Genomic DNA, 23,563 nt, shown 5'->3' with positions numbered 1-23,563 from the left:
TGTGGTCAAAATCTGCCGCATGCACAAACCCGAGAGGAAGGTTCGACCAACATCCCGTCGACGAACCTCTGACAGCAGAGTCTGTCCGGAAGGCCCCCCATGCCCTGTGGTTGCCCCTCTGACAGAGATATGCAAGGCGCAGGTGGACTTCTGAACCCCACCACCCATGTCGACTTGGTGGGGGCTCACTATAGATCGTTCGCCGGTGACAACCCGGCCGGTGGCAACCCGCCAACGAAGGTTGGCCAGAAGGGCCTCCATGTGCTCGATGGCTGGCCACCTGTAGGTGGTGCGCAGGGCGGAGCAGGTGGGTCTCCTTCCCACCCACCATTGGGTGCCCTAGCAGCAGGGCACCCCGACGGCTTCTATCAGCATGGACTGGTATGATTCAGAACCGGTTCGCCCTGCATAGGTTAGGCCAGTTTGGATGATTCAGGACCATTTCGTACGGTTCAAGACCCAATTCTGGCCTGAAACCCACTTATTCGTTTTTTAGCTAAGTAGAGAAAGGGAAACAGAGAGGCTGGACCGGTTTGAAAAAACTATTTGTCTCAGTAACACAACCATAACCTGATTCTGGTCACTATTATACCAGTTCTAGGTAGGTTTGGAGCAGGCCGGGTTAGAGACCGTGTGTTGACCTGATTCTTTCAAACTTTTGGGTCCACAAATGATATATGAACCAATGCATGGAGAGCGGGTTGAAAGAGCGAGAGATCCAGTTCATTTGCTCTTGGATTTCTTCACTTTGGATCAACATACACTAAATTCATTTGATCCTTCTGACCCATACCTGAATCAGGATCCAAATGATTTTGGTTGGTTCATGAAGAATATTTTGTGCTTTCAGACGTATACCAGAACAATTCAGGCTACTACGTTTGTGGACAGGTATTGATTGATACCCATCTTCTTATTGTGAACACATAACCTACAAGGTAGAGTGAAACTGAAAGAAGCATAAGCGGGATCAAGACTTGAGGGCAAGTCTTTCTCCAATTGGGAGAGAATGATGCCGAAGTGAAGCGGTACATATCTTGATTCACATTCATCATTGGATAATTTGAGATCTATATTATTTTAGTTTGAGTATTTTCTTATTTAGGTAATTTTGCAATGAATATTAGATTCATATCTTAATTAAGATAAGTTTAATCTTTTTAAGAGTTTATCAAATTAGGTAGATTACTTGGATTAGAATGTGGGAGATCACATCTATAAAAGGATGATAGCTCTAGAGTTGATTTGAGATTGAATTTCCTATTATTTTCAGTAATTGCCTTGAATTTCTCGTATTTTTTTGCTTTTCTAGATTTTTGAACATAAAATAGCTTAACATAAATTTTCTCGTAAATCGAGCCATCTCGATTTACATCAATCAGTATCAAAATGTTCTCTTATAAATCGGGTTGGAGCCATCCCGGTTTACATCAGGCCTGATCACGATTCTTCCTTTCAATGACCTACGCATTCTTTTGGTGGCGTTTTAAATAGTTCATGCAAACACCTTTTCCTCTTTGTTTGGTTTTAATTAAAATACTAGTTTTAGTTGTTTACTTGTGTGTGTGTGTTGGGGGGGGGGGGGTGTTGGATAAGCTCAAGGACCACTCACACTTGAAATCCCACGTTCCATGCATTTCCAAAATTTCCTCCTTTACAAAAAGAGGGTATTATTCTTATCACGGGTTTGTTTCACCCGAACTCGTGGTAAAGAGGCTTGTTTCCATACGAAAATGGGCTTTTTTCCCATGAGCAGAAAAAAATGCGCCCTGTCTGTGGTTTTTCATGCAACCCTCCCATTTCCCTATGAAAATGAGCCAGCCAACCCCCCCCCCCTCTCGTCGATACGTAAGAAGGTAGGCGTTGCACCCATTGAAAATAAGATGAGAGAGAATCATTTACGATGGTTTGGACATATTCGGCGAAGGCCTAATGATGCTCCAGTTAGAAGGATGGAGAAATGGGAAAATATATTAGTTAAAAGAGGTCGGGGTAGGCCTAAGAAGACTTGGATGGAGATGATAGGAAAGGATATGAATGCTTTGAACCTCACCGAGGACATGACATTGGATAGAAATGATTGGAGGAGAAGGATTCATGTGAAAGACCCAGAATGATTTTTTTTTGTTCATATCACCGACCCCAATTGTTTTGAGATGAAGGTGTAGTTGTTATTGTTGTTGTTGTTGAAGTGTTCTATCACAATTTGTACAACCACAAACATAAAGCGGAAACGATTTGTCTTATTGCAATTTGCGTTTACAAGCTTTGTCTATGTGAATGATATGTCCTATCACGATTTACACAATGACTGATTCATAAAGAGCAGAAAAAAAAATAATAAACAAATCAACAAAACATTTAGACTTAGTAAAGTACAAATCGAGGTAACTTCAGCGATACAAATCGATGTAACTTCATAAATATAAATTAATTTCGTTCACAAAGATATATCATTGTCATGGTAACTTCATAACTACAAATCGATGAGATTTATAACCACATTCATTTAAAAAAAATATGAGTATTTAGTTACAATACATCATGACCAATGGTTTGACTTAAATACAATACATGACCATCATCATCAACATCACCCCCACATCCAAATAGTGATGTTCTTCGAATGTAATCCAGGTGTGCATGGAATCCAGCTTGCTAGTGCAGAAAGCTTCGAGGCAGAGCTGACGAAGCTGCAGAATGTATGGGATCCCATCATCATTGATATGTTTCTACTGGCAGAGAAGATGAAACTGCACGACTGTAACATATTTGTCATTGTTATATTATGTGTAAACTTCGATATACTTCATGACAAATACGTCACAGTCGTGGTCTCCTCGTTTGTTTTAAATCGAGCACATATAAGGCTTCGCATGACCAATAGGCAACCAAGCCCTTCGTTCATACCTGTGGGCATCGATTTAGGGACAACGACTGTGGCGTATGTGTCATGAATATATCAATGTATATACAGAAGATAACCACCATAATCATCATCAAAGATTATACAGATCTTTCCTTATGGCGTGAAACAACTAGGTTATCAACATCAAACTCCATCTATCAAGCACAGGTGAAAGAAACACAAAAGAACAAAGAAGAAAAAAAAATACAAGGAAGAAGAAGAAAAAGAAGAAGAAGGCAGAGGAGAAAGAAGAAGAAGAAGTTGTGCTGTCGTAGAAAAGAGGAAGAGAGGTTAAATAGATTAGGGTTTTAGACTTAGACAACAGGTCGGGTCAGGTAGGGTTTTACACAGATCTATATTAGGGTTTTACACAAGTGTACACAAATCAACACGATGTTTAGACTTAGTAAAGTATAAATCGATGTAACTTTATAAATACAAATCGAATACATCACCTCCCACTAAATCCGTATGACCTATCACGATATTTGTATAACCACAGACATAAAGCGAAAACAATTTATCCTATCGTGATTTGCCTTTACGACCTTTGTCCATGTGGACGATATGTCCTATCGTGATTTACACAATGATTGATTCATAAAAGGCGAATAAAAATAATAATAAACAATCAAACAACTTTTTGCACAACGATTCAACTACAGTATATGTACAACGATTTATATATATGAAGGCTAGATGTGACAACGATTTTTACTTTTAATATAGTTTATTCACAGAATAACTTTTTGTGCAACGATTCAACTACAGTATATGTATAACGATTTATATATCTGAAGGCTAGATGAGTCAACATTTTTTACTTTTAATACAGTTTATTCATAGAACAACTTTTTGTGCAACGATTCAACTACAATATATGTACAATGATTTATATATGTGCAGGCTAGATGAGACAACAATTTTAACTTTTAATATAATTTATTCACAGAACAACTTTTTTTGCAACGATTCAACTACAATATATATATATATATATATATATATATATATATATATATATATATATATATATATATATAACGATTTGTATATATGAAGGCTAGATGAGACAACAATTTTTACTTTTAATACATTTTAGTTAAGGAACAACTTTTTGTGCAACAATTCAAATACAATATGTATACAACAATTTGTATATTTGAAGGCTAGATGAGACAATGATTTTTACTTTTAATATAACTTATTTATAGAATTATGTAGCTGAAGAATTCACACGTAATTCTTGTGTTTCATTGCTCACTTTTGAATTGAACTAAGTCTGTCATGAAATAGAACAATACAAGACACTACATTAAGTTTAACAAGAAATGCAAACATCCTCCCAATATTGATTACATACCAAAAGACTTGTAAAACTAATGTTGTCGTGCCACTCAAACTGGTCAGGAAGATTGAAGGTACCAACGTTGTAGTGCACGTCTGTAGAGTATTGTTGCATGTTGAAAATTACACAAGTTAGATATTAATAAGTTGCACGTAATGCAATTTACATGAAAAGCAATATAATGTATTACATACTTGTTCATGCGAAGGGCTTAGTTGTTTTTGCTTAGGGGTTGGTTGTTTCTTAGACTTTTTCTTGTCAACCAATTCTAGTGCACCATTTGTCCTTCGATGACTGCGATCAGAGGCAGGTTTTCTTTTGATACCCTTTGCTCGATGAATTTGTCCATCATAATCTACAACGTTGACTCTTGACTTATTGAAGATGTTGTTTACGCTTCGACACAACTTTTCATGCGGATTAGGGAAAACATGATTTTCACCTTCACTGTTAGCTCTCATTTTCTTAGACTGGTCTTCATGAGCTGTAACAGACTGATGGTGAATTAACTGCATGTTTTCAAGTAACTTCCTTGACACTTTTCTCATGCATACATAGACTTCTTCACTTTTCGATGTCAAATCTGCAACATGCATAAGTGACCTACATAGTTGTTGGTAACGGGAGGCTATGTAGCACTTCTTATTGCACTGACATTATCTGTATCCAATAATTCAATTTTTGCTTGTCTCATCCATCTTTGCATTAAATATGACTCAAGTATTCCTTGTATCTTTTCTTGATTAAGTGCCTTTAATTAGGGGTGGCAATTTCTGACACAACCCGCCAACCCACCTCTTAGGCGGGTTCGGGTTGGGCTTAAGCCAACCCGTTTAATAAACGGGTTGACCCGCGTAACCCGTTTATTAAACAGGTCGGGTTCGGGGTATGCCAACCCGCCAACCCGGCTGACCCGTTTAATAAACGGGTTAGGCGGGTGGGTCAACCCGCCAATCCGACCCGCCAACCCGTCTGCCCGACCCGTCAACCTGCCAACCCGACCCGCCAACCCAACCTGTCAACCCGACCCGCCAACCTGCCTACCCGATCCGTCAACCCGCCAACCCGACCCGCGAACCTGAAAACCCATTTACCCGACCCAACCCATTTATTAAATGGGTTGGCGGGTCATGTCGGGTTACCTGTTTATTAAACGGGTCGGGTTCGTGTTTGCCACAGCTGACCCGTTTAATAAACGGGTCGGGTTCGGGTTGAGGTATGTTGACACGCCAACCCGCCAACCCGACCCGATTGCCACCCCTACCTTTAATACATGATGACATAAAATACCTTTGAATTCATACATTTTGCACATACATTCAACTGTTCTGTTGTCAACATTGTACATAATATGTGCTTCTTGCCTTTTAGGATACTCTTCACCCTCCCATACAATATGGTATTTGTGCATATTCTCGGTTTGCATACGTCCTTCTATGTTGCAATTCATGACCTGTATAACCTTCTTAATCCATTCAAATACAGTTAGTGTATACAAATCTGCAAGTCGCATCAATATTTTCATGTCCAAAGTTACAAGGTGTGTGTTGAAGTATTTCACATCTTGTTCAAGCTTATTCTGTCTAAGTCCGTCTACAAATAATTTATATTGTTCCATAAAGCGAAACATTATTAAACATGAATACAAGGTTTTCTTCAGTGCGACATGAATAAATTCAGCTCTTTGTGTGCTTATCATACCTACACAAAAGTATTGTCTTCCATATGCCAATGCTCACTTCTCTTTGTCTGCATATAAATTTTGTAACCACACACAGTTTTCAAGAACGTACATTTGAATCATTTCCTTTCAATCAAACATAAAGATGACATTGTCTATGCTCTCAAGTACACACCCTGTAAACTTTTTATCAAATCCTGTCTTCTGATTAAATATATGTCCTATGTTCTTTGTTGCATTTTGAAAGATATGCCACAAACATAGGCGATGATGTGCATCTGGCCATACATGAGACACTGTAGCTGCAATTGTGTGATCACCATCTGTAAGTACAGTTTCAGGGTGCTCCTCATTCATTGCCTGTGTAAATACTCTGAACAACCACTCAAAGGTTTCCTTGGTCTGGTCATACAAAAAAGTGCTGCCTAATATGCAACTCTGTGAGTGATGGTTCACTCTGACAAACTGCGTAAATGACCACTATTCAGTATTAATCTTCATTGTCGTATAAAAAACAAGCACATCATTGAAGCATTCATAATCTACTCTTGACTTTGAATCTGCCAAAAACATATTCACAGCATATCCATCTTCATCCAATTGCATTGCACTAAAGAAACCAGAGTCATTGCTTGATTTATTCTATAAGTAATCAACCAAAGAATATATTTCTCAATTTTTCATGTTATCTGTTCTCTTCCTTCTCAATTGGTTTCTTAGATCCATAGGTGTGAATGACACATTATCGCAACCATCATCTATGTGCGCACATAAATTGTATGTTTTCCTTAGTGCAATGCCTGTGCTATCAGCTATTTCAGTAATTGCAACATGCACTTCAGTTACTTTACGATATGACTTTAATATAGGAGTCATAAACGAAGCTGTTAATTTATGGTTATGATCACTGATTAAAGTATGAATTACATATTTTCCATTTGAAAGTCTTCTTAACACCATTCTCGCTGGACAACCACATCTTGAATCTAGCTTACTTCTTGTTGGATTTTTACTTGACTTCTTCCAACCTTTCTTAGAACAAATATATGTTTTTCTCACCACGACACTCTGTGCATTTTTTGACCAAGAATACCTTCTAACACTGAAACCAAGTTTGAAGGCATAATCATTATAAAATTTGTATGTAGCTTTCTCATTATTAAACTGCATTCCTTCTACGGGAACAAAGTCAAGTATATTGTCATGATCGTCAACCTCATTATCGAATTGCATTTCTTCTGCTTGAACATTCAAGTCAAGAGTGAATTCAATGCCTGCACCCTTCTTATCATGTGCATCATTAGTGCACATGTTCACTTGTTCAGGTGCGCCATTAGTATAGATGTTCACTTCTCCATAACTTTTCAATGATTGAGATACATCATCTTCACTGCAACCAGATGATAAACTCACCACTATCATAATCAAGATATCAATTTGTGTTAGCCAGCGTATACGTTTACTACGATTTATTCAAGATGCATATAACACATATCGATTAGTTAAGCAAGTCAAAGAAACGATTGAATGAATCACAGTATAAAAGAAATAACGATTTGTTATTTGCTTATACTATGCATCGAGTTGTTATTTACCATGCCAATAAAAGAAATGATTTATCGTATATGTGTGTTGACGATAGCGATTCATGTAACATCGATTTAATTATATCTACAACACTGTGAAGCAATTTCAATAGAAATCGCTAAACGAGCAGCGATTTGAATACGCAAATCGCCATCACAAGCGTGCAATAATATAAATTTTGCACACACACATTTTAAAATCATACTATAAATATCTTACAATTTGATAGTAGAAAACACATAATATCTTACAAATCGATATACATATCGCATAATATATTACAATTCGATACGGCAATTCAACATAATAGCTTACAAATCGATATTAACAAACAAAACAATATCTCCTAAATTGGTAGTATGTTACTAAAACTACGATTTGCGATACATTGCATATACTGAGTGAATGGATGATACCGGATGGGGTAGAGGCCCTTTCTCGCATTTGTAACCAAGCATTCTTGTCAATAGGTCCCATCATCCTATAAATATTTTTAATTTTTCAATCGTCGAAAAGCCAACATCCACCTGCAATAACAAAACAATGCCTTAATGACACTCATGATGACATACGTTCTTCAACAATAGCATGATGACATGGAAATGTACTCACGACGCCTTAATGACACTTGTTGGAATGTTTGTGCGTCATTATTTTTTTATACTGCCTAACGAAAATGAAGAAGAAGAGAAGACTGTAAAAAAAATGGCTGACAAATCCTTTTATGGCGCCCACCAATGATCGAACCAGTCGATCGCTTTATAGTTATCTTCACGAGGTAGGAACAAACCCGAAAATATTTTGTAACACAAGGCAGGAACGAGAATGTGGCAATGTGTTGTAACATAAGCTAAAAACCAAGGTGAAAACGTAGATTCATGGGAATATGCAAAGCTATTTATGGAAGAACATTTCCGTTAAACACATATCTATCTTATTGGAGAATATTTTCGTCAAACACATATCTATCTTTTTTATATGTTATTTTATTATAAATCACCGTAATTAACATTGACATATGAATTATCTTGGGTCCAAGATATTCCTTTGTTGACACCGAAACACACTAATTTATCTTTGGGGGAGAACACAATCCCCTCCCTTGTTGCCTTCAATGCCACATGTGTAAATAGTGATCATTTTTGGTCATAGGTTTTAGAGATTAGCTCGTGCATATATGAGATAACCATGATTGAGCAGATAATACGCAAGGTATCATTGCATTTTTTATGTTTTAGGTGACCAAGTTCATGAAAAACTAACAAATGGCAACCAGGCAACTGTACTGTTGCTTTGTCAGGTGCTTAGGGGAGAGAGAGAGAGTCCAGTTGGAAGGTGTGTCCAGAGTGACACAGTCGTACGCATTGTGACACGCTGCTGACGATTTAATAATTTTAAATATTATTTCGTACTTATAAATAACTTCCTATAAAAACATTTTTGAAAGTCAGAGAGAAAATCAGAGTCGGAGAGAGAGAGAGAGAGAACCAGAATTCATGGAAGCAGATAACGCAGAAGCAATTATCACGAGAATCGAAAATAAATCTCGCCAAATCGAACGCTTACTCAGATCGTGAGTACCCTTTTCAGTTTTTCTCAAATTTTCTTTTATTATTGATTGAGATTCATAGTTCCCTTCAAAACCCTCCCATGTTATTCTTTTCAACCGATTTTGATTGTCAACGGAAGTCTGCCGTTTTTTGTTTTTCTTCATTTTCGTAGATCGAAGCCTGTGGAAGCACTCAAAACGGCTCTGGAAGGATCCCCACCAAAAACCATGGACGAGAGATGCAAGGTTGGTCCTTGATCATTTGTGCCCCTTCTATTTCCCTTTTACGTAATTTGTGGGTGTTGAATTTTTTTAGCGTTTGTGAGGGTTTTGTTGTTTTTTTCGATCGTTGGAGACGTCCCCTTGAACGAATTCTTCGAAATAAGTGGTGGGTTGGTTGGTCGAACTTGTGTGGAGTTTAGTTCTCTGCTTTGGTTTCGTTTCGTGGTCTGATTCATTTGGGTTTTCGGCATATTGGGATCCTTGGCGACAATTGGTTTTGGTTCAATGGAACGTTTTTGCTAGAATGGCGGGGTTTCCGGATTCAAATGCATCTAATTCGAGATGCTGTTTGGATGCCTGAAATTTACCTTTATATCTGTTTCAGTGCATAAGTGGAGTGTGTTATGAATTTGGGGTTGGGTTGTAGTTGAAGATAGTGCTAAAGAATTTCGCATTTGAAAGATTTATTTTGGGGCACTAACTTGTGATGTGTATGATAAACTTCGTGCTTTAAACGTGGTGGGCTATCGTGGCTATATTTTAACTTCATCTTTCACAAATCTTGGCCATTGAAAACTTTACAGATTGGGTTGATACAGTCTTTTGTTTCTTCTGTTTTAATTTGGGATAGATTGGTTAATCGGTGGGTGCATTCTTTTAGCCCTATAGGGGATAGTCAGCTTAAAATGATGTTTTGAGTTAGAATGATTAATTGGTTGTGCTTGAATCTCTTTCTCTTCTTTTGATTGTCCGCTTAACGATATTTAGACTGAGCTCCTTTTTCATTGTCCACTTAACGTTTGTTAGACAACCCTGAATAGCTCATTTCGTTTGTAGATACTTATGGGTTCTCTTAGTGGAGATGTTTTGAACTTAGCTTGATTTCTGTTTTTAGTTTTCCTTTTCTCTGATTTTTGCTTGAAAATTTCTTGTTCTGTTTGGCAGTCTGCAAACTGGATAGTGGTGCATCGTGCTATGATGGCCATCAAAGATGTTGATGCATTGTTCTCCTCTTTAGATGCAGAATACTATGACATCCTGATGAAGTAAGTGGTTACTGTTTTTTCCTCTAAAGAGTGTGATGTGGGGATTATTTTCCTGAATTCTGAGCTCCCAGTGTTGATCATGAAACTGAGTTAATAGTTCCTTGACTAGAAAATTTCTCGTAAGAGTGTGGGAAAATATCACCTAGGTGTTATTATAAACTTTTGATTAGTTTGATAATGATAATGATAATGATAATTGAAGAATGGGACATATTTGATCATGAGATTGGCTCTTGTGTTGAAAAATGTTTTTTCTGTCAATTGTTTCAGCCAAAACTACATAGTGAAACAGTCAGAGCCCTTTTGAAATATTGTATAGGTTGGAGTATATTGTACATCATTCACTTTGGCATAAGTTGTACTGAAGCTATAAAAAATACCGTTTTATTACCTTAAGGAAATTAAAAGCTTAAACGTCAACGACTCAATGTTTAAGAACGATCCCGGTTCTCACAATAAAGAAAAAGGGTGATAATGTTGGTAACCATAAATTGTTGATGCATGAAGCTAATGGGATAATACATGTTTGACCTATTACAAGCTGGAAGTTTTGGTTTACATTTGGAGAACAATTTTCCTGATAACAATCTGTTAAAATTGCTGCTATATAAATAGTGCTGGTGGCCATAAACAGATGACACATCATAACATACTTTACGTTTTTTCTTTTAATTCTATTTTATGCAATCTGTTGATGATGAGCATCTTATGTTAATCTTCGAGTTGGTTGGATAGGGTAGGGGTTAGGGTATGGGGCCAAATATTACAGAACTAGGGATGCAAATGGGTCAGATCCAGGATGGAGGTTTTGCAATTTTTGGCTGCTCCAGATCCGATTCCGATCCGAATCTCCATGTATTTATTTGTTCCGGATCCAAACCGTTTACATCCCTATATAGAACCTTGAGTTGGTGTGGTAAGTGGTGTTTGGATCATTCTAAAGCAAACACCGTTCATGTACACAATCTCACTAAATTGTTATGTGTTTATGTTGATTAGCAGTTTCTGTGCCAATGAGGAAGAGGAATCTTGGTGGAGTCTTCCTTTATGGCATGCCATACCCATAGTCAGTTAAAGTCATTAGAGCCTTTATGTGGTTTCTATATCCCCCACAAAACTTGTCTTGATTCAGTGTATCAACTACTACCTGCTAGTTTGTCATAGGCTGAGAAAAAGAAAGAGAAGATTTCTATGGGTAGAAATAAGATGAGAATAGCACTATCATGATCATTGATATGTTGCACTTCCATTTAGATGTGTACATCAAAATAGTGTATCCAATAAAATATCTACCTTTTACTTCATTTTTACCCAATTTCACTTACCATTTATGGTCTGCTGTCATATGGATATGGATATGGACGTGGGTATGGGACGCGATGGGATATGCTTGGTACGATACAACATTTCTCAAAAATCATGGGATATGACTGCATGTATGTACACACACATATATGTCTTCAGATGTCAGGTAGCAGATATTTCAATGGGAGGGAAATTTAGATAATAGAGATTCAAAATTGAGAGCCTTTTTTTTCATTTTAGGACAAATATGGTCAAATACAATTGTTGAACATGTCTGATGCTTTTTGACTATGTCAGAGGCACTATTGACTGTGTCCAGCATGTGTCATCAAGCGTCATGTGTCTAAATCCGTGTCCTATGGTATCAACATGTGATTTGAGCTTAAGTGCCATGTCACTCTGACATAAATCATGATCATAAAAGAATTTAAGGAGAGAGTGTTGACTGTCTCCAACACTGGCTTGACTGTGTCCATGAACTGTCATGGTGTCCGACTGTTTTCTCATGTCGACTCCGGACACACATTCTAAGTAAAGTGTCTGTGTGACATAGATAGTGTGGAAGTTTTTATTGTCATCATTTCCTGTTAACATGGTTACTTTCTCTGGAGTAAAGAAAAGTATTCATATTTGCCAATTTAGGCAGTTCAGGTACTGTTGAAGTCCGAAAAAGTTTTACTAGCTTCAGTTCTAGCATCAATTGGGCTAAAGGTCAAAGCTGGAAAAAGGTTTCAATATGTGATTATGTACCATTTTAATTACACACCTGATTGAAGCAAGATTTTTATTTCAGGTTTATGGTTCAATGGAATCGTTGAATGTTGATAGCTTCTTATTTCATTGCAAACTTGAATGAGGGTGATCATTATTGGCAGTCAATTGGAACATAGTAGGATATGTGATGGCAGGTAATTGCATAGTGATTTTGTTCACAGGTGAAACCAATGTTGTAAAAAGCATTACCATAACATGTATCGGAAGGGTCTAAGATACAAATCTGTAATATTGTACTGCATTACAAATATACAAAAGAAGATAGAACAAAAAGGTTGAAGCAAAAAAAATGACAAAGTTACAAACTATTTTAAGGGCACATTTGGAAGTGAGAAGTAATAGGAAACGTGGAGGTATGAAAGAAAAAATTACAATTTTTTATCTGTTCCAAACAAGAAAAAATTTTTGAAAGGAAAATTTTCTAAAAATCAGAACTTTTGATAAGAAAAATTCCTCCACTTAGGGGGGTGAAGGAAGGGTGGATGAATTTTTCATATAAAAAACTTTCAGGGTTGGGGCAAAATCCTCATTTCTCTTCCTATGGTGGGACTCAACTACAACACCGTCCTCTACCTTCATTTCCAGCTAAAACTCTCTCTCTCTCTCTCTCTCTCTCTCTCTCTCGTGGGTCTGGTCAACCCACCTCTGTTCTTGTTTCACTCCAAAAGAGAGTGAAAATAGGAGGAAAATCTTTGCTGGGTCTGCTTGATTGTGGATATCAACATGCATCCTTGCTCTCCTCTACTGTTTCTGTTGGAAACTCAGACACCCATCAATTGTGAGTGCTCTTTTGGTGAAGCACCAATGACTTATTGCTTCATTTTCCCTATTTTCAATTGTGGGTTTTCTGTTTTATGAATGGTGGTCTGAATGTGGGTGGAGGTATGCTATTATTTTAACAAGTGTTGTAAGTATCGTATCGTACGAAACGGTACGATACATATCCTCACTTTTGGGTTTTGCGATATGATACACACCCATATCATCATGTTGTATCGTACAATGCACCTTCAACGCACTTTCAAAAGGCCGAAAGTTATTTTCTTTTTGAGTTTTAAATACCTTTTGAGGGCCAACTTCTGCATTTGTCTAAAGGCTATTAGAACTACATTTCCACTGTTTTTTCACCTAAAGAAGTGAGTTAAGGTAAAAAAGGTGCATTTTTACCAATTTTCACTCAAGAAAATGGGTTCAAGTAAAAAAATATTTATTATGAGTAAAATTACAAAGCTACTCTCTAAATTTTTTTTGCGAAATTAAATATTTATATCAAGGTGGAAATCAGTTTCCACACTCCAACAAAGATGGCATAAAATGATCCGACATGACAATGGGGCACTCAAGTAATGAGTGAAAACCGATTAAAAATCGAGTGCTACTATTGCCATAATATTTTTGTTTATGTAGTATGAAAGTTTGAGTCTTGTGACATGTTCTTAATTGCAAGATATTTAATATTTTGCATTGTTCTTTTAAGATATGCATGCAATATTATCTATGATTCTATACTAATTGATGTTTGATGATGTCTTTTGTGGCTCATAGAGACATAAATGCTTTATATGTGATTTTATGGATGTATTTTGTGTAATTCATCATTGTTTCATGTGATATGATTTTTTTTTAAATTTGTGCTATTTTTTCTGAGTTTTCTTTATCTTTTGGGATTTTTTAAAAAAAAATATTAAAAATTTATGATACGTTTACGATATGATACACTATGGTGTTACTTTGGGGCCGACCGATACGGGTAACAATATGATACTTACAACCTTGATTTTAACAAATCCTGCATTCCTAAACACAACCGAGCCCATACCATTCAAGCTTGGGGTTATTAGTCCTTTGATTTTCGTCTAATCTATTGTGCCTGGAACATAGTCAGAGCACATGTTATACCTATACTCAGAACGAATCCAGTCTTTTTGAAATGGACTTATCCTGCTTGTTGGAGTCTTCTTATTCTGGTAGGGGTCTGCCTAATGGTGGTTTGTAGATTCTTGGGTTTCTTTTTTTATGAGCATGTAGTTTGGGAATGCTGTGAAATTAGCTACGATTGTTTTTTTCTCTTTCTCCCTTTCTCTCTTGCATACCCTCTCTCTCTCTTTGTTTTTTTTTGGATTTTGTTTTGGTTGGTGTTCTATTTTATTTGTTTTGTTTTGTTCTTATTCAAGAGAGAAAGTTTCCAATCTTGGTTTTTCTTCTCGTACTTTTTCAGCCTTTTTTTCTCATGCTACACAAACAAACGAACAAAAATTCATTTGGAAGACTTATCATGTCAAAACTTCTCATAAGCAAAATTTTCTTTTCCTGTGAGATTTTTTCTTCCTTCCAAACCTGCCCTAAATGGTGAAAATTATGAAAACAATTGAACTGAACACAGGTAAGCAGAGAAAAAGGTGCAAATTTAAGTCTTAAAATTCATAGCTTGTAAGTTCATAATTTGTGGTAACATAAATGACAATATTGCATAACGTTGAAGGATATTATTTATTTAAAATGTTAAACATATTAAAACTAGTCTACTTACAATGTATTCCTAAGTCACTCAAATTTGCCATTCATTTGATTCATTTCTTTTTTATGTACTCAAAAACTTTATCCAACCGCATGTGCTAAAACTTTCTATATATGCTAAAATACAGTTAGGATACCTTTTTTTCTTACTGTGATTTCCTTCTGATATTATTGCAATAACTGCAGTACTTTGTAGTTTTACCATTTGAAAGAATCATTTAAAACCATGATAGACTGAAAAAGAAGAAAACAATTGACACTTGCAACTATTCTATAATTCACCTTCATGTCATGTCCTTTTGCTTTTTGTTTGTGTTCCTCGTGTTCTCTATCTGTTCGGTTTTTGTATTTTGTACTTTTCTCCTTGTTTTATCTCTTTTTGTGACCGTATGTATCTTCTTTTTTGTGTGATGATTTTGCTGCTTGGATGCTTATGGGAAAAACATGTTGATCTCTTTTTCTGCTTCTTTTATTCTAAATTTTTTCATGTTTTTCTAGGTCATTTAATTTTTTTTCTTTAGTGGAGGGGACTGCAAAAATGGCGTCCAACCTGTTTGTTCAAGTCAACTAAACTCATGAATTTAAAATGGTGATGACCACATTGTATGGTTGAATGACATGGGTTCTGGTATGATTGCCGGAGTTACCACTTTGCAATTAAACTTCTGATCTGCTTTTCATGCACTAAGAACCTAGGCACAATATTTCTTTCTTATGGCTAAATGTCTCTGACATTGATCATACTTGGAACGCCACCTCCTTAAGACCTCCATCGATATTTCCTGAGTACACTGCTGTCAAGTTTGCCTGGATCAATATTTCAATGCTTTTTGTACCAAATATTTCTGCAGCATAGTCAAGGATACTAGTTAACCGCGTCAAGAGTATGCCCATATGGTGATGATCCTTCATATCGACTACAGCCTGTTGCTTTCAATTTCGTGGTCAACTTGAGGGGATGATGGCTGATGCCTTTCAAAGCTCTCTCATCAACATTTATAATAATGTTTTTCAATTGATAGAACAGAGCATTATGTCCAAGTTGCCAGCACCCAAAAGTTCATCTTGTAGAAAGTTGTGCAAATTAGACAAAAGCTTTATAACTCAAACCATTTCTTTGCGGAGCCATTCACATTCCAGATTTATGATTTTTGTTGATTGGAAAACTAGTTTCCCATCAAGTCCACGATCCCCTTTTGTATCCAAAACTAACATTAGTAAATGGCTTCATGCAACATCCATAGTTGCTACCTTAGTACTGACATCCGTTGTGTTTTGTACAAAAATATAATGAATTGTATACGTTGGTTCCAAACTCATTCACATCAACTAATTGGCAGTGTATTGATAAATACCTGTAATGAAAGAAACATGTGGAAGAATTTGTTATTTTTCTTGACACTAGCAATCTTTTGGTGAATCAGTTGACTGTCTTGCATTTGATTCTGGACTCAAGCTAACGAACTTTTGCATTACTGTGATTGGCATGATTTGCAGGTATCTATATAGGGGCTTGGCTACTGGGGACCGACCTACATGCGATCAATGTCTCCGGATTCATGAAAGATTGACTGAGAGGGCGGGTTTAGGATGCATACTACGTGCTCTTGCAGACACCACAAATACCGTCTGAATGTACATCCAGGAGGAAGAGAGATGGCTCACACCAGGGGTGCAATCCCCTGCTTGGAGAGAGAGAGAGAGAGAGAGAGAGAGAGAGAGAGAGAGAGAGATCTGTATTTTCCCCCACTGTGATCCTAGTAAATTGATCTGTATTTTTTTCCACTTTGATGCTAGTAAATTATCACCTTTCTACATGAGCTTGACAAAGCAAGGGAGTTTGAGAGTGGAGGAAGATACTCACGGGCTGTATGGGAAAAAGGGAGAAATTTTGGAGACCCCATAGGCTTTGTATCAAGTGGTTGGGATGCTTGGGACTTGACCCATACCAACTTGCAACATGGGGGGCTCCATGACATGGCCTCTTCACTTTGGGAAGTTGATTGAAGGTTACAGGAGCTAACAACACTAAACAGTGTATGTGGTCTCTGTCTGAACAGGCCTCTCAAATGGATCACTATTCACCAACCTTGAAAAACCAATAATTCAGCCAACTGTACCAACCTTGAAAAACCAATAATTCAGCCAACTGTGGGGCCGCATCTCATAAGGTCGGTGATAAGTCCATAGCATCAAATCTTGGTGATTGGACAATTACACGCCATGGGCTTATCCAAGTATGAATCATGGCGAGTTCATGAATAGAGTGATCGCTGTGCATTAAACGATGATCTGACCCATCAATTCCATGAAATCACACGGTCTTTCTGGCGCAAATCTGGACTTGAGGAGATGGACAAGGACTGGGGGTTCTATGACCTATGGCACAAATATCATCGACATTTTGAAAATATCGTGATTTTTTCACGATATTTGCAATGATCAATATAATACCCAACTATTGCCTATTTTGAAAATGTTGCGATTTTTACCATAACCTTAATGCAATTAATAAAAACAAGTTTGTTAATATTTGTTTAATTATGTTTTGTTTTTTACATTTATATATTTGTGTACGTATTTCATATTTTTTCTATGCTGATATTTTCCCAAGAAAACCAGAACTTTCAAAATATCAAGAGATATTCTCGAGGACGAGATTTGTTAACATTGTTTAGGACCTAACAAGAGGAATCAAAACTTAGGACGCCCTTGAATCAAAGTGCACGCATCCTCCTGTCTTATTATTATTGAGTAAGCATCAAAGCAAACAAGAAAATCAATTATGTCTTTTCTATAGATACAACTATAACTTCTAACTAGCTGCCCCTAAGGGATGGCATAGTGGTGTGGGACCTTGGCCACTAGACGGGTAGTCAACGTTCGATTCTCTTAGGCATCTCCTCTCTGTGCAAGCTAAGACTCAGCATAAGCCCTAAGGAGCGGGAGGCCGTAGCATAAATCCTAAGGGCCGGCGGGGGGCATAGCCTTAGAGTTTTATGCCGTCGAGAACCGTAGGTATAGTAGGCTGAGCCAGCTTGACCAGGTCTTTGTGTCGAGTGAGGTTTCTTTGGGTTATAAATAAAATGAAGAAAGAACTTCTAACTAGCAACTTAGGATTAAAGCAAGAATAGAGGCCAAAACCTGATTAATTGTTTGCACCAATCTCGACTGTCGTCACCTCAATGGCTAAGCTATGGTCTAAAGGATTAGGGATCGCAATGGACCAGGGTGGGGGACAAGGTCTCCACTCCCAACCCATCTCAAAATCTTGCCCTTCATCCCCTGCATGGGTTTTGATTTTAACCTCCATTCTCACCTTAATCTCGGTTTCATGTCTTCCATTCCCAGTCCAAACAGAGCGAGGGAGGGCAGGGCCCCATTTCACCTCAATCCACGGACATCCTTAAAGAAGAGTTGGGACGAGACGGGGCAAGGCGAGGATCAAGACAGGGGCGGGGGAAAGTGTAAGTCCATCCCAGCCTCCCTGCACCAGTTTTGATTTTAACCTCCATCCCCAATCCAAATGGGACGGGGCGGGGTGGGGTCCGTTCCCCCAATCCACTGCCATCCCTACAAAGGATCCCCATGTGTTATTCACATTTTATGTACTCGAATGATGTCATAACAATGTTGAGTATGATCGATAAGCTCATGGTTTTACAGAAACTCACATAATTTGTGGATCATTTCTTAAACAAGCAGCTATTGATTGCTTCTGATAATTCCAAAAACAGAGCTACAACATTTTTTTTACAGTTATAACAAAAGAATCCGATTACAGTCTCTTATGATTCTTCATAGAACAAGAGAAAGAAAAGAAGAGAAACTAGACCGACGTGTTAGTTTATGCGCATAGATACACACTAATGGTGAAGAAACACAGCAATCGGCAGGAAAACCATAAAAAAGGAAGGCTCCACCGGTGAAACAAACTCTGTCCTCTCTGTTCATGAGTCATGACCGAGCCGGCATGTCGAACCCGCGAACAGGAATCGGGCTAATGGCGGGCGGCACGATCCGGCAGTGGTTGTTGGTGGCGGCCATCGCTGCCAGCTTCTCACAAGAAGGGCACATGGTGAGCGTGGTGGCCGGGATGGGCATGTAGAATTGAGGGGAGAGCTTCAACGCCCGGAGCTCCTGTAACTCTCTCTGCAGCCTCCGGTTCTCCTCCGTCAGATTCTCGCAACACCGCTTTAGAAACTCACAATCAACTTCCGTCTGCTTCAATTTGGTTCTGCATTCATCCAATCGAAGGTGGTCTCAGTCAGGTTGATCAAGTTAGTGGTTGATGCATGAGATTGATAAAGTTAGAGATAAGAGAATGAGGGGGCGGGGTATACCTTGCTCTCCTGTTTTGGAACCACACTTCCACCTGCCTAGGCCGGAGATTCAACTGCTTGGCCAACGCTAGTTTTTGCTTCTGTGAACACCACCCATGTCAGAATCACAAGAAATAGCCATCATGGTCATCAAGAAGACTATGATCTGAAGAGCCCTTTTGCTAAGAAAGCTAATCAAGGAAGAAGGGGGTAATAAGGGTGGGGATGATACATACGGGATTGAGGGTGGGTTGTTCCTTGAAGCTATCCTCCAAGACGGCGGATTGGTCCTTGGTGAGCCTCAGCTTCTTCCTGGAGGTGTCCTCCTCATCGCTGGCCCCGTTTCCTCCTCCTCTAGGGGAGGCCCTCTCTTCCTCCAGGAAGAGATCGTTGTCCCCTCCTCGCTTGGTGCCGCTCAGGCTCGACACCGTGCTCGTGGGCGACGTCGCCACGGCTTCCTCCTCCTCCTCTTCTTCCTCGAAGCCGTCTCGTTCTGTCGAAGCAGGCACACGATTCACATCGATCCTCCTGAGTAAGGGTCTCCTCTCCCCTGTGTACGTCTCGGAGTTCCTCTCTGCATGATGATGATATCACACCGTCAATTTAAAATACCGCCCAAATATTGAAAATATTTCTCGCGTTATTTTCAGAAACCATATTTTCAAAAGTATAGCAAGATCAACCCGATATTTACATGTAAAGCCCACCTATTGAATTTTAATACTTTATATTTTTCCTTCTTATTATTTAGATATTATTTGTAGGTATTATTTACTTTTTATAGTTCATATTTGCCGATATTTTCCAGAGATCTCCCGAAAAAAGAAGGTTCTCAACTTCTCATAGCCAGAATTCCTTGGCGGGAAAAATCCCTGATAATTGAAACCAACATCTCCGATCCGATTCTCCGTCTTGTATACGGAATATTACTCGGATCCGAGATCTGATTCTCCAGTCACACACAGCCCCGTCTTTTCCATGATCACAGATCAAGAAACTCCGAAAAGGGGAAAAAGTACACGAGAAAAAAAAAACCAAAATCGGTAAAAAGAACCGTCCCAGATCATGAGAAAAGATACACCGAGGAAAACGCCCCAGTTTGGGGATCGATGCAAAAGCAAAGAGCGAGGAAACTGAAAAGAAAGGATTAGGGTTTTCCGATCGCCGTACCCGAGGAGAGGTCCGCGTTCTGAAGACGAAGGCCGGGCGAAGACGAAGCCTCGGTCGAGAGCTTCAACTGCAACGCGTGGCGGACTCCCGAAAACAAGCTCAGATCCAACCCTACCTCCTCCTCCATCTCCGCTAGATCTTCTCCCGAATGGCGTTTCAGAAACCACTGAAGAGTAGTTTACCGCCTTTCTCTGTAGATTTCTAGGGTTTCAGAAGAAACGAGCAGATGGAATCCTCTGGTTTCTTCTTCTTCTTCTTCCTTCTCTCTCTGGCTTCGCTTTTCTCAGATTGAGTTGCGGTGATGATGATGAGGGGCCTCAGGTATTTATAGGCACGCAATCTTGAGGGATGCGTGCGTGCTCTGGTCAACTTAACCATGGTTAACCAGTCGCTCTACTCCCTCAAAACCTCATTCGGCTCTCGGCTCCATCCGGCTCGGCTCGGCTCGCCCCACGACTCCTTTTATTTTGTAACGGGTGGTTCGGTGAGATCCAAATCTAGACATGTAAAAAAACTAGAAAAGAAAATTCTCAAAAAAAAAAAAAATTTGTTTTTCTTTTCTTGAAAAAATTTGAAGAAAAATTTGGACACCTAACAAAAAAATGTTTTTTTAATAATAAGAAACCTACCTAAAAAAAGAGGCCACTTAATGAGACTCTTCATAGATGGTAAATCTGGAGTGAATGTTTTAACTTGCAAAGAATGACAATTAAGCAAGCTACTAGGGATGTCTGTGGACCGGGAGGAAATGGGGACCCTGCTCTACCTTGCCCCGTTTGGACATGAAACTGAGATGGAGGTTAAAATCAAAGCCCATGCAGGGATGAAAGCAGAAATGAACTTACGCTTTCTCCTGCCCTACCCCATCCTCGATCCCCACCTTGCCCTGTCCCACCTCATCCCCCATTCTTCTTTAGTAATGGTAGTGGACCCAGAAAAAATGGCTGATTCAGCTCGATCTGCTTTCGGAATCCGAATCGACCGATTCTCTTAATCGTTTTGAAAATCCATTCAACAGCGTTGAACCCGACTAAAACAATCCGAATCGGTGCACGAGGAACCGACTCTATAAGGCGGTGGATCCAAAGTTGGCTCGGCGTGAGCCGGCTCGATGATGTGGTTAACTTAAGATTTTTTTAAAGAAGGGCATTGATTAGGGGGTTTGGGGGGCTGGTGGGACCCGCAGGGGAACATGCACAACGCTAGGGGGGGTGGGCCATGGGTTGGTGTCCGACAGGGGGGAGTGGCGGTCACGTGGGTCTGGCCGTTTTACACGGAGGAAAACCTGCCCACCTCACGTGGGTCGTGCCTGCCCACTCAACGGCGATCTGTAGGGTTATCCCCCGACACGTGCTCGCCCTAATCATTGACAGGTTCCCCACTTGCCTACCCTCTCTCTCTCTCTCCTCACTATTTACTAAATTGCCCCCTAACTCACGCTTATTATCCAGCCAACGTGGTCCGACCTAGTGGGTCCTGGTTCGGTTCTAGGAGATTTGGTCCGACTAGAGCAAATGCGTCGTCTAAAGATGCTTGGTTTGGGCTAGGTTAGGGTCTAAGCGTGTCTGGTAGGGCCCCCAGCCGACTTAGAAACTGGTCAAACTGTAGCTATTGAAGAAATGAAAATGGGTGCAAGAAGGGAGTGTTGAATAAATGTGATAATGTTAGGGATGTTGGATTTCACAAGATCCAAAAAACCCATATATATGGATAGGATCATTAGAATCAAATAGGGCATGCACGCCAGAAGGAGGGATTCAGAACAGTTAAATATATAGAGAATCAAATTGGAATCATATGTGAACCAACTAAAAATTTTAAAACCTTCATCATGAATCGGACCCATTTGGACCACCAATCAGTGTGTTAAGCACAAAATGTTATAGTAACATATGAGAAATGGTTATATATGCCAGTAGCTAAAAGTGGATAAAATTTGTACTTAAAATTGCATCTTTAAAAGCATTTTATATACAAAAACACATCATTAATACGGTGTCAAAATAAAATTATTATTTTTTATATATTTACGCAGACAAACCACCCGCTGTCCTAAAACGTAATTTTTAAAAGTATAACTCCTCTAACATAAAAATCGCAATTTCAATGTCAAGACTCAAGACAACTCAATGGAAATCATACTCTCTATTATCTATAAGCAACTTTCCTATCCACTTTTAAAAGGGTATAAAAGAAACACCTAGTTGTGAGCTCACTAAGTTCTACAAGTTTCTAGTAAACTTAATCAATTATTCTACAACAACAACTACAACTACAACTACAACTACAACTACAACTACACGTGATATGAACCAAAAAAGAAAATCATTCTGGGTCTTCCACATGAATCCTTCTCCTCCAATCATTTCTATCAAATGTCATGTCCTCGGTGAGGTTCAAAACATTCATATCCTTTCCTATCATTTCCATCCAAGTTTTCTTAGGCCTATCCTGACCTCTTTTAACTAATATATTTTTTCATTTCTCTATTCTTCTAACTGAAGCATCATTAGGCCTTCACCGAATATGTCCAAACCACCCGAAACGATTCTCTCTCATCTTATTTTCAATGGATGCAACACCTACATTCTTACGTATATCCTTGTTTCAAATCTTATCTTTTATTGTATTTTCACACCTCCATCTAAGCATACGCATCTCAGCTACACTCATTTTTTGAATATGATGTCTCTTGGCAGTCCAACATTCCGTATCATATAGTAAAGTGGGCCTAATTGTCGTCCTATAAAACTTTCTCTTCAACTGCAATGACATTCTACGATCGCACAATACTCTAGTTGCACTTTTTCATTTCATCCACCCAACCTTTATCTTATGATTTACATGTCAATCAATTTCTTCATACTTTTGAATGATAAATCCCAAATATTTGAAACAGTCATCCACCAATATTTCTTGCTCACCAAGTTTCACTACACTCCCATCACTACTTCGTTGCTTACTAAACCAAGATTCCATATATTATGTCTTACTCTTACTCAACTTAAAACCTTTTTTTGTCAATGTCTGTTTTCATAATTCTAACTTAGCATTAACCCCAACCCTAGACTCATCAATCAAAACAGTATTATCAACAAACAACATACACCACGGCACATTTTCTTGAATTGATC

General features: G+C 38.6%; 2 protein-coding genes across 2 annotated transcripts; one reads left to right on the top strand and one right to left on the bottom strand.

Annotated features, from left to right (window-relative positions):
* The first annotated feature begins 8,971 nt into the window (after positions 1-8,971).
* LOC149819470 (actin-related protein 2/3 complex subunit 5A-like) lies at positions 8,972-16,771 on the top strand. The gene is made up of 4 exons (XM_089983952.1): positions 8,972-9,097; positions 9,247-9,319; positions 10,241-10,341; positions 16,435-16,771. The coding sequence occupies exons 1-4, from the start codon at positions 9,021-9,023 to the stop codon at positions 16,568-16,570; spliced, it is 387 nt and encodes a 128-aa protein (XP_089840078.1). The 5' UTR covers positions 8,972-9,020; the 3' UTR covers positions 16,571-16,771.
* A 1,855-nt stretch (positions 16,772-18,626) lies between these two features.
* On the bottom strand, positions 18,627-20,726 carry LOC149819469 (uncharacterized). The gene is made up of 4 exons (XM_089983951.1): positions 20,430-20,726; positions 19,496-19,833; positions 19,281-19,360; positions 18,627-19,174 (listed from the first exon to the last, which is right to left on the bottom strand). The coding sequence occupies exons 1-4, from the start codon at positions 20,554-20,556 to the stop codon at positions 18,895-18,897; spliced, it is 825 nt and encodes a 274-aa protein (XP_089840077.1). The 5' UTR covers positions 20,557-20,726; the 3' UTR covers positions 18,627-18,894.
* Positions 20,727-23,563: the final 2,837 nt, after the last annotated feature.

Source organism: Nuphar pumila, chromosome 13 (assembly GCF_984573655.1).
Source record: "Nuphar pumila chromosome 13, dmNupPumi1.hap1.1, whole genome shotgun sequence".
NCBI classification, from domain to species: Eukaryota; Viridiplantae; Streptophyta; class Magnoliopsida; order Nymphaeales; family Nymphaeaceae; genus Nuphar; species Nuphar pumila.
Note: the sequence above shows the minus strand (reverse complement) of the source record. Positions and strands in the feature narration are given on the sequence as shown.

Bases quoted from the DNA above. Each gene is read 5' to 3' on its own strand.
- LOC149819469 (XM_089983951.1), bottom strand. From the start codon at position 20,556: ATGGAGGAGGAGGTAGGGTTGGATCTGAGCTTGTTTTCGGGAGTCCGC. The intron at 19,834-20,429 runs GTACGGCGATCG...ATCATCATGCAG, and splicing joins GAACGCGGACCTCTCCTCGG to AGAGGAACTCCGAGACGTAC. The intron at 19,175-19,280 runs GTATACCCCGCC...GGATGAATGCAG, and splicing joins TTCCAAAACAGGAGAGCAAG to AACCAAATTGAAGCAGACGG.
- LOC149819470 (XM_089983952.1), top strand. From the start codon at position 9,021: ATGGAAGCAGATAACGCAGAAGCAATTATCACGAGAATCGAAAATAAA. The intron at 9,098-9,246 runs GTGAGTACCCTT...TCATTTTCGTAG, and splicing joins ATCGAACGCTTACTCAGATC to ATCGAAGCCTGTGGAAGCAC. The intron at 9,320-10,240 runs GTTGGTCCTTGA...TCTGTTTGGCAG, and splicing joins CCATGGACGAGAGATGCAAG to TCTGCAAACTGGATAGTGGT.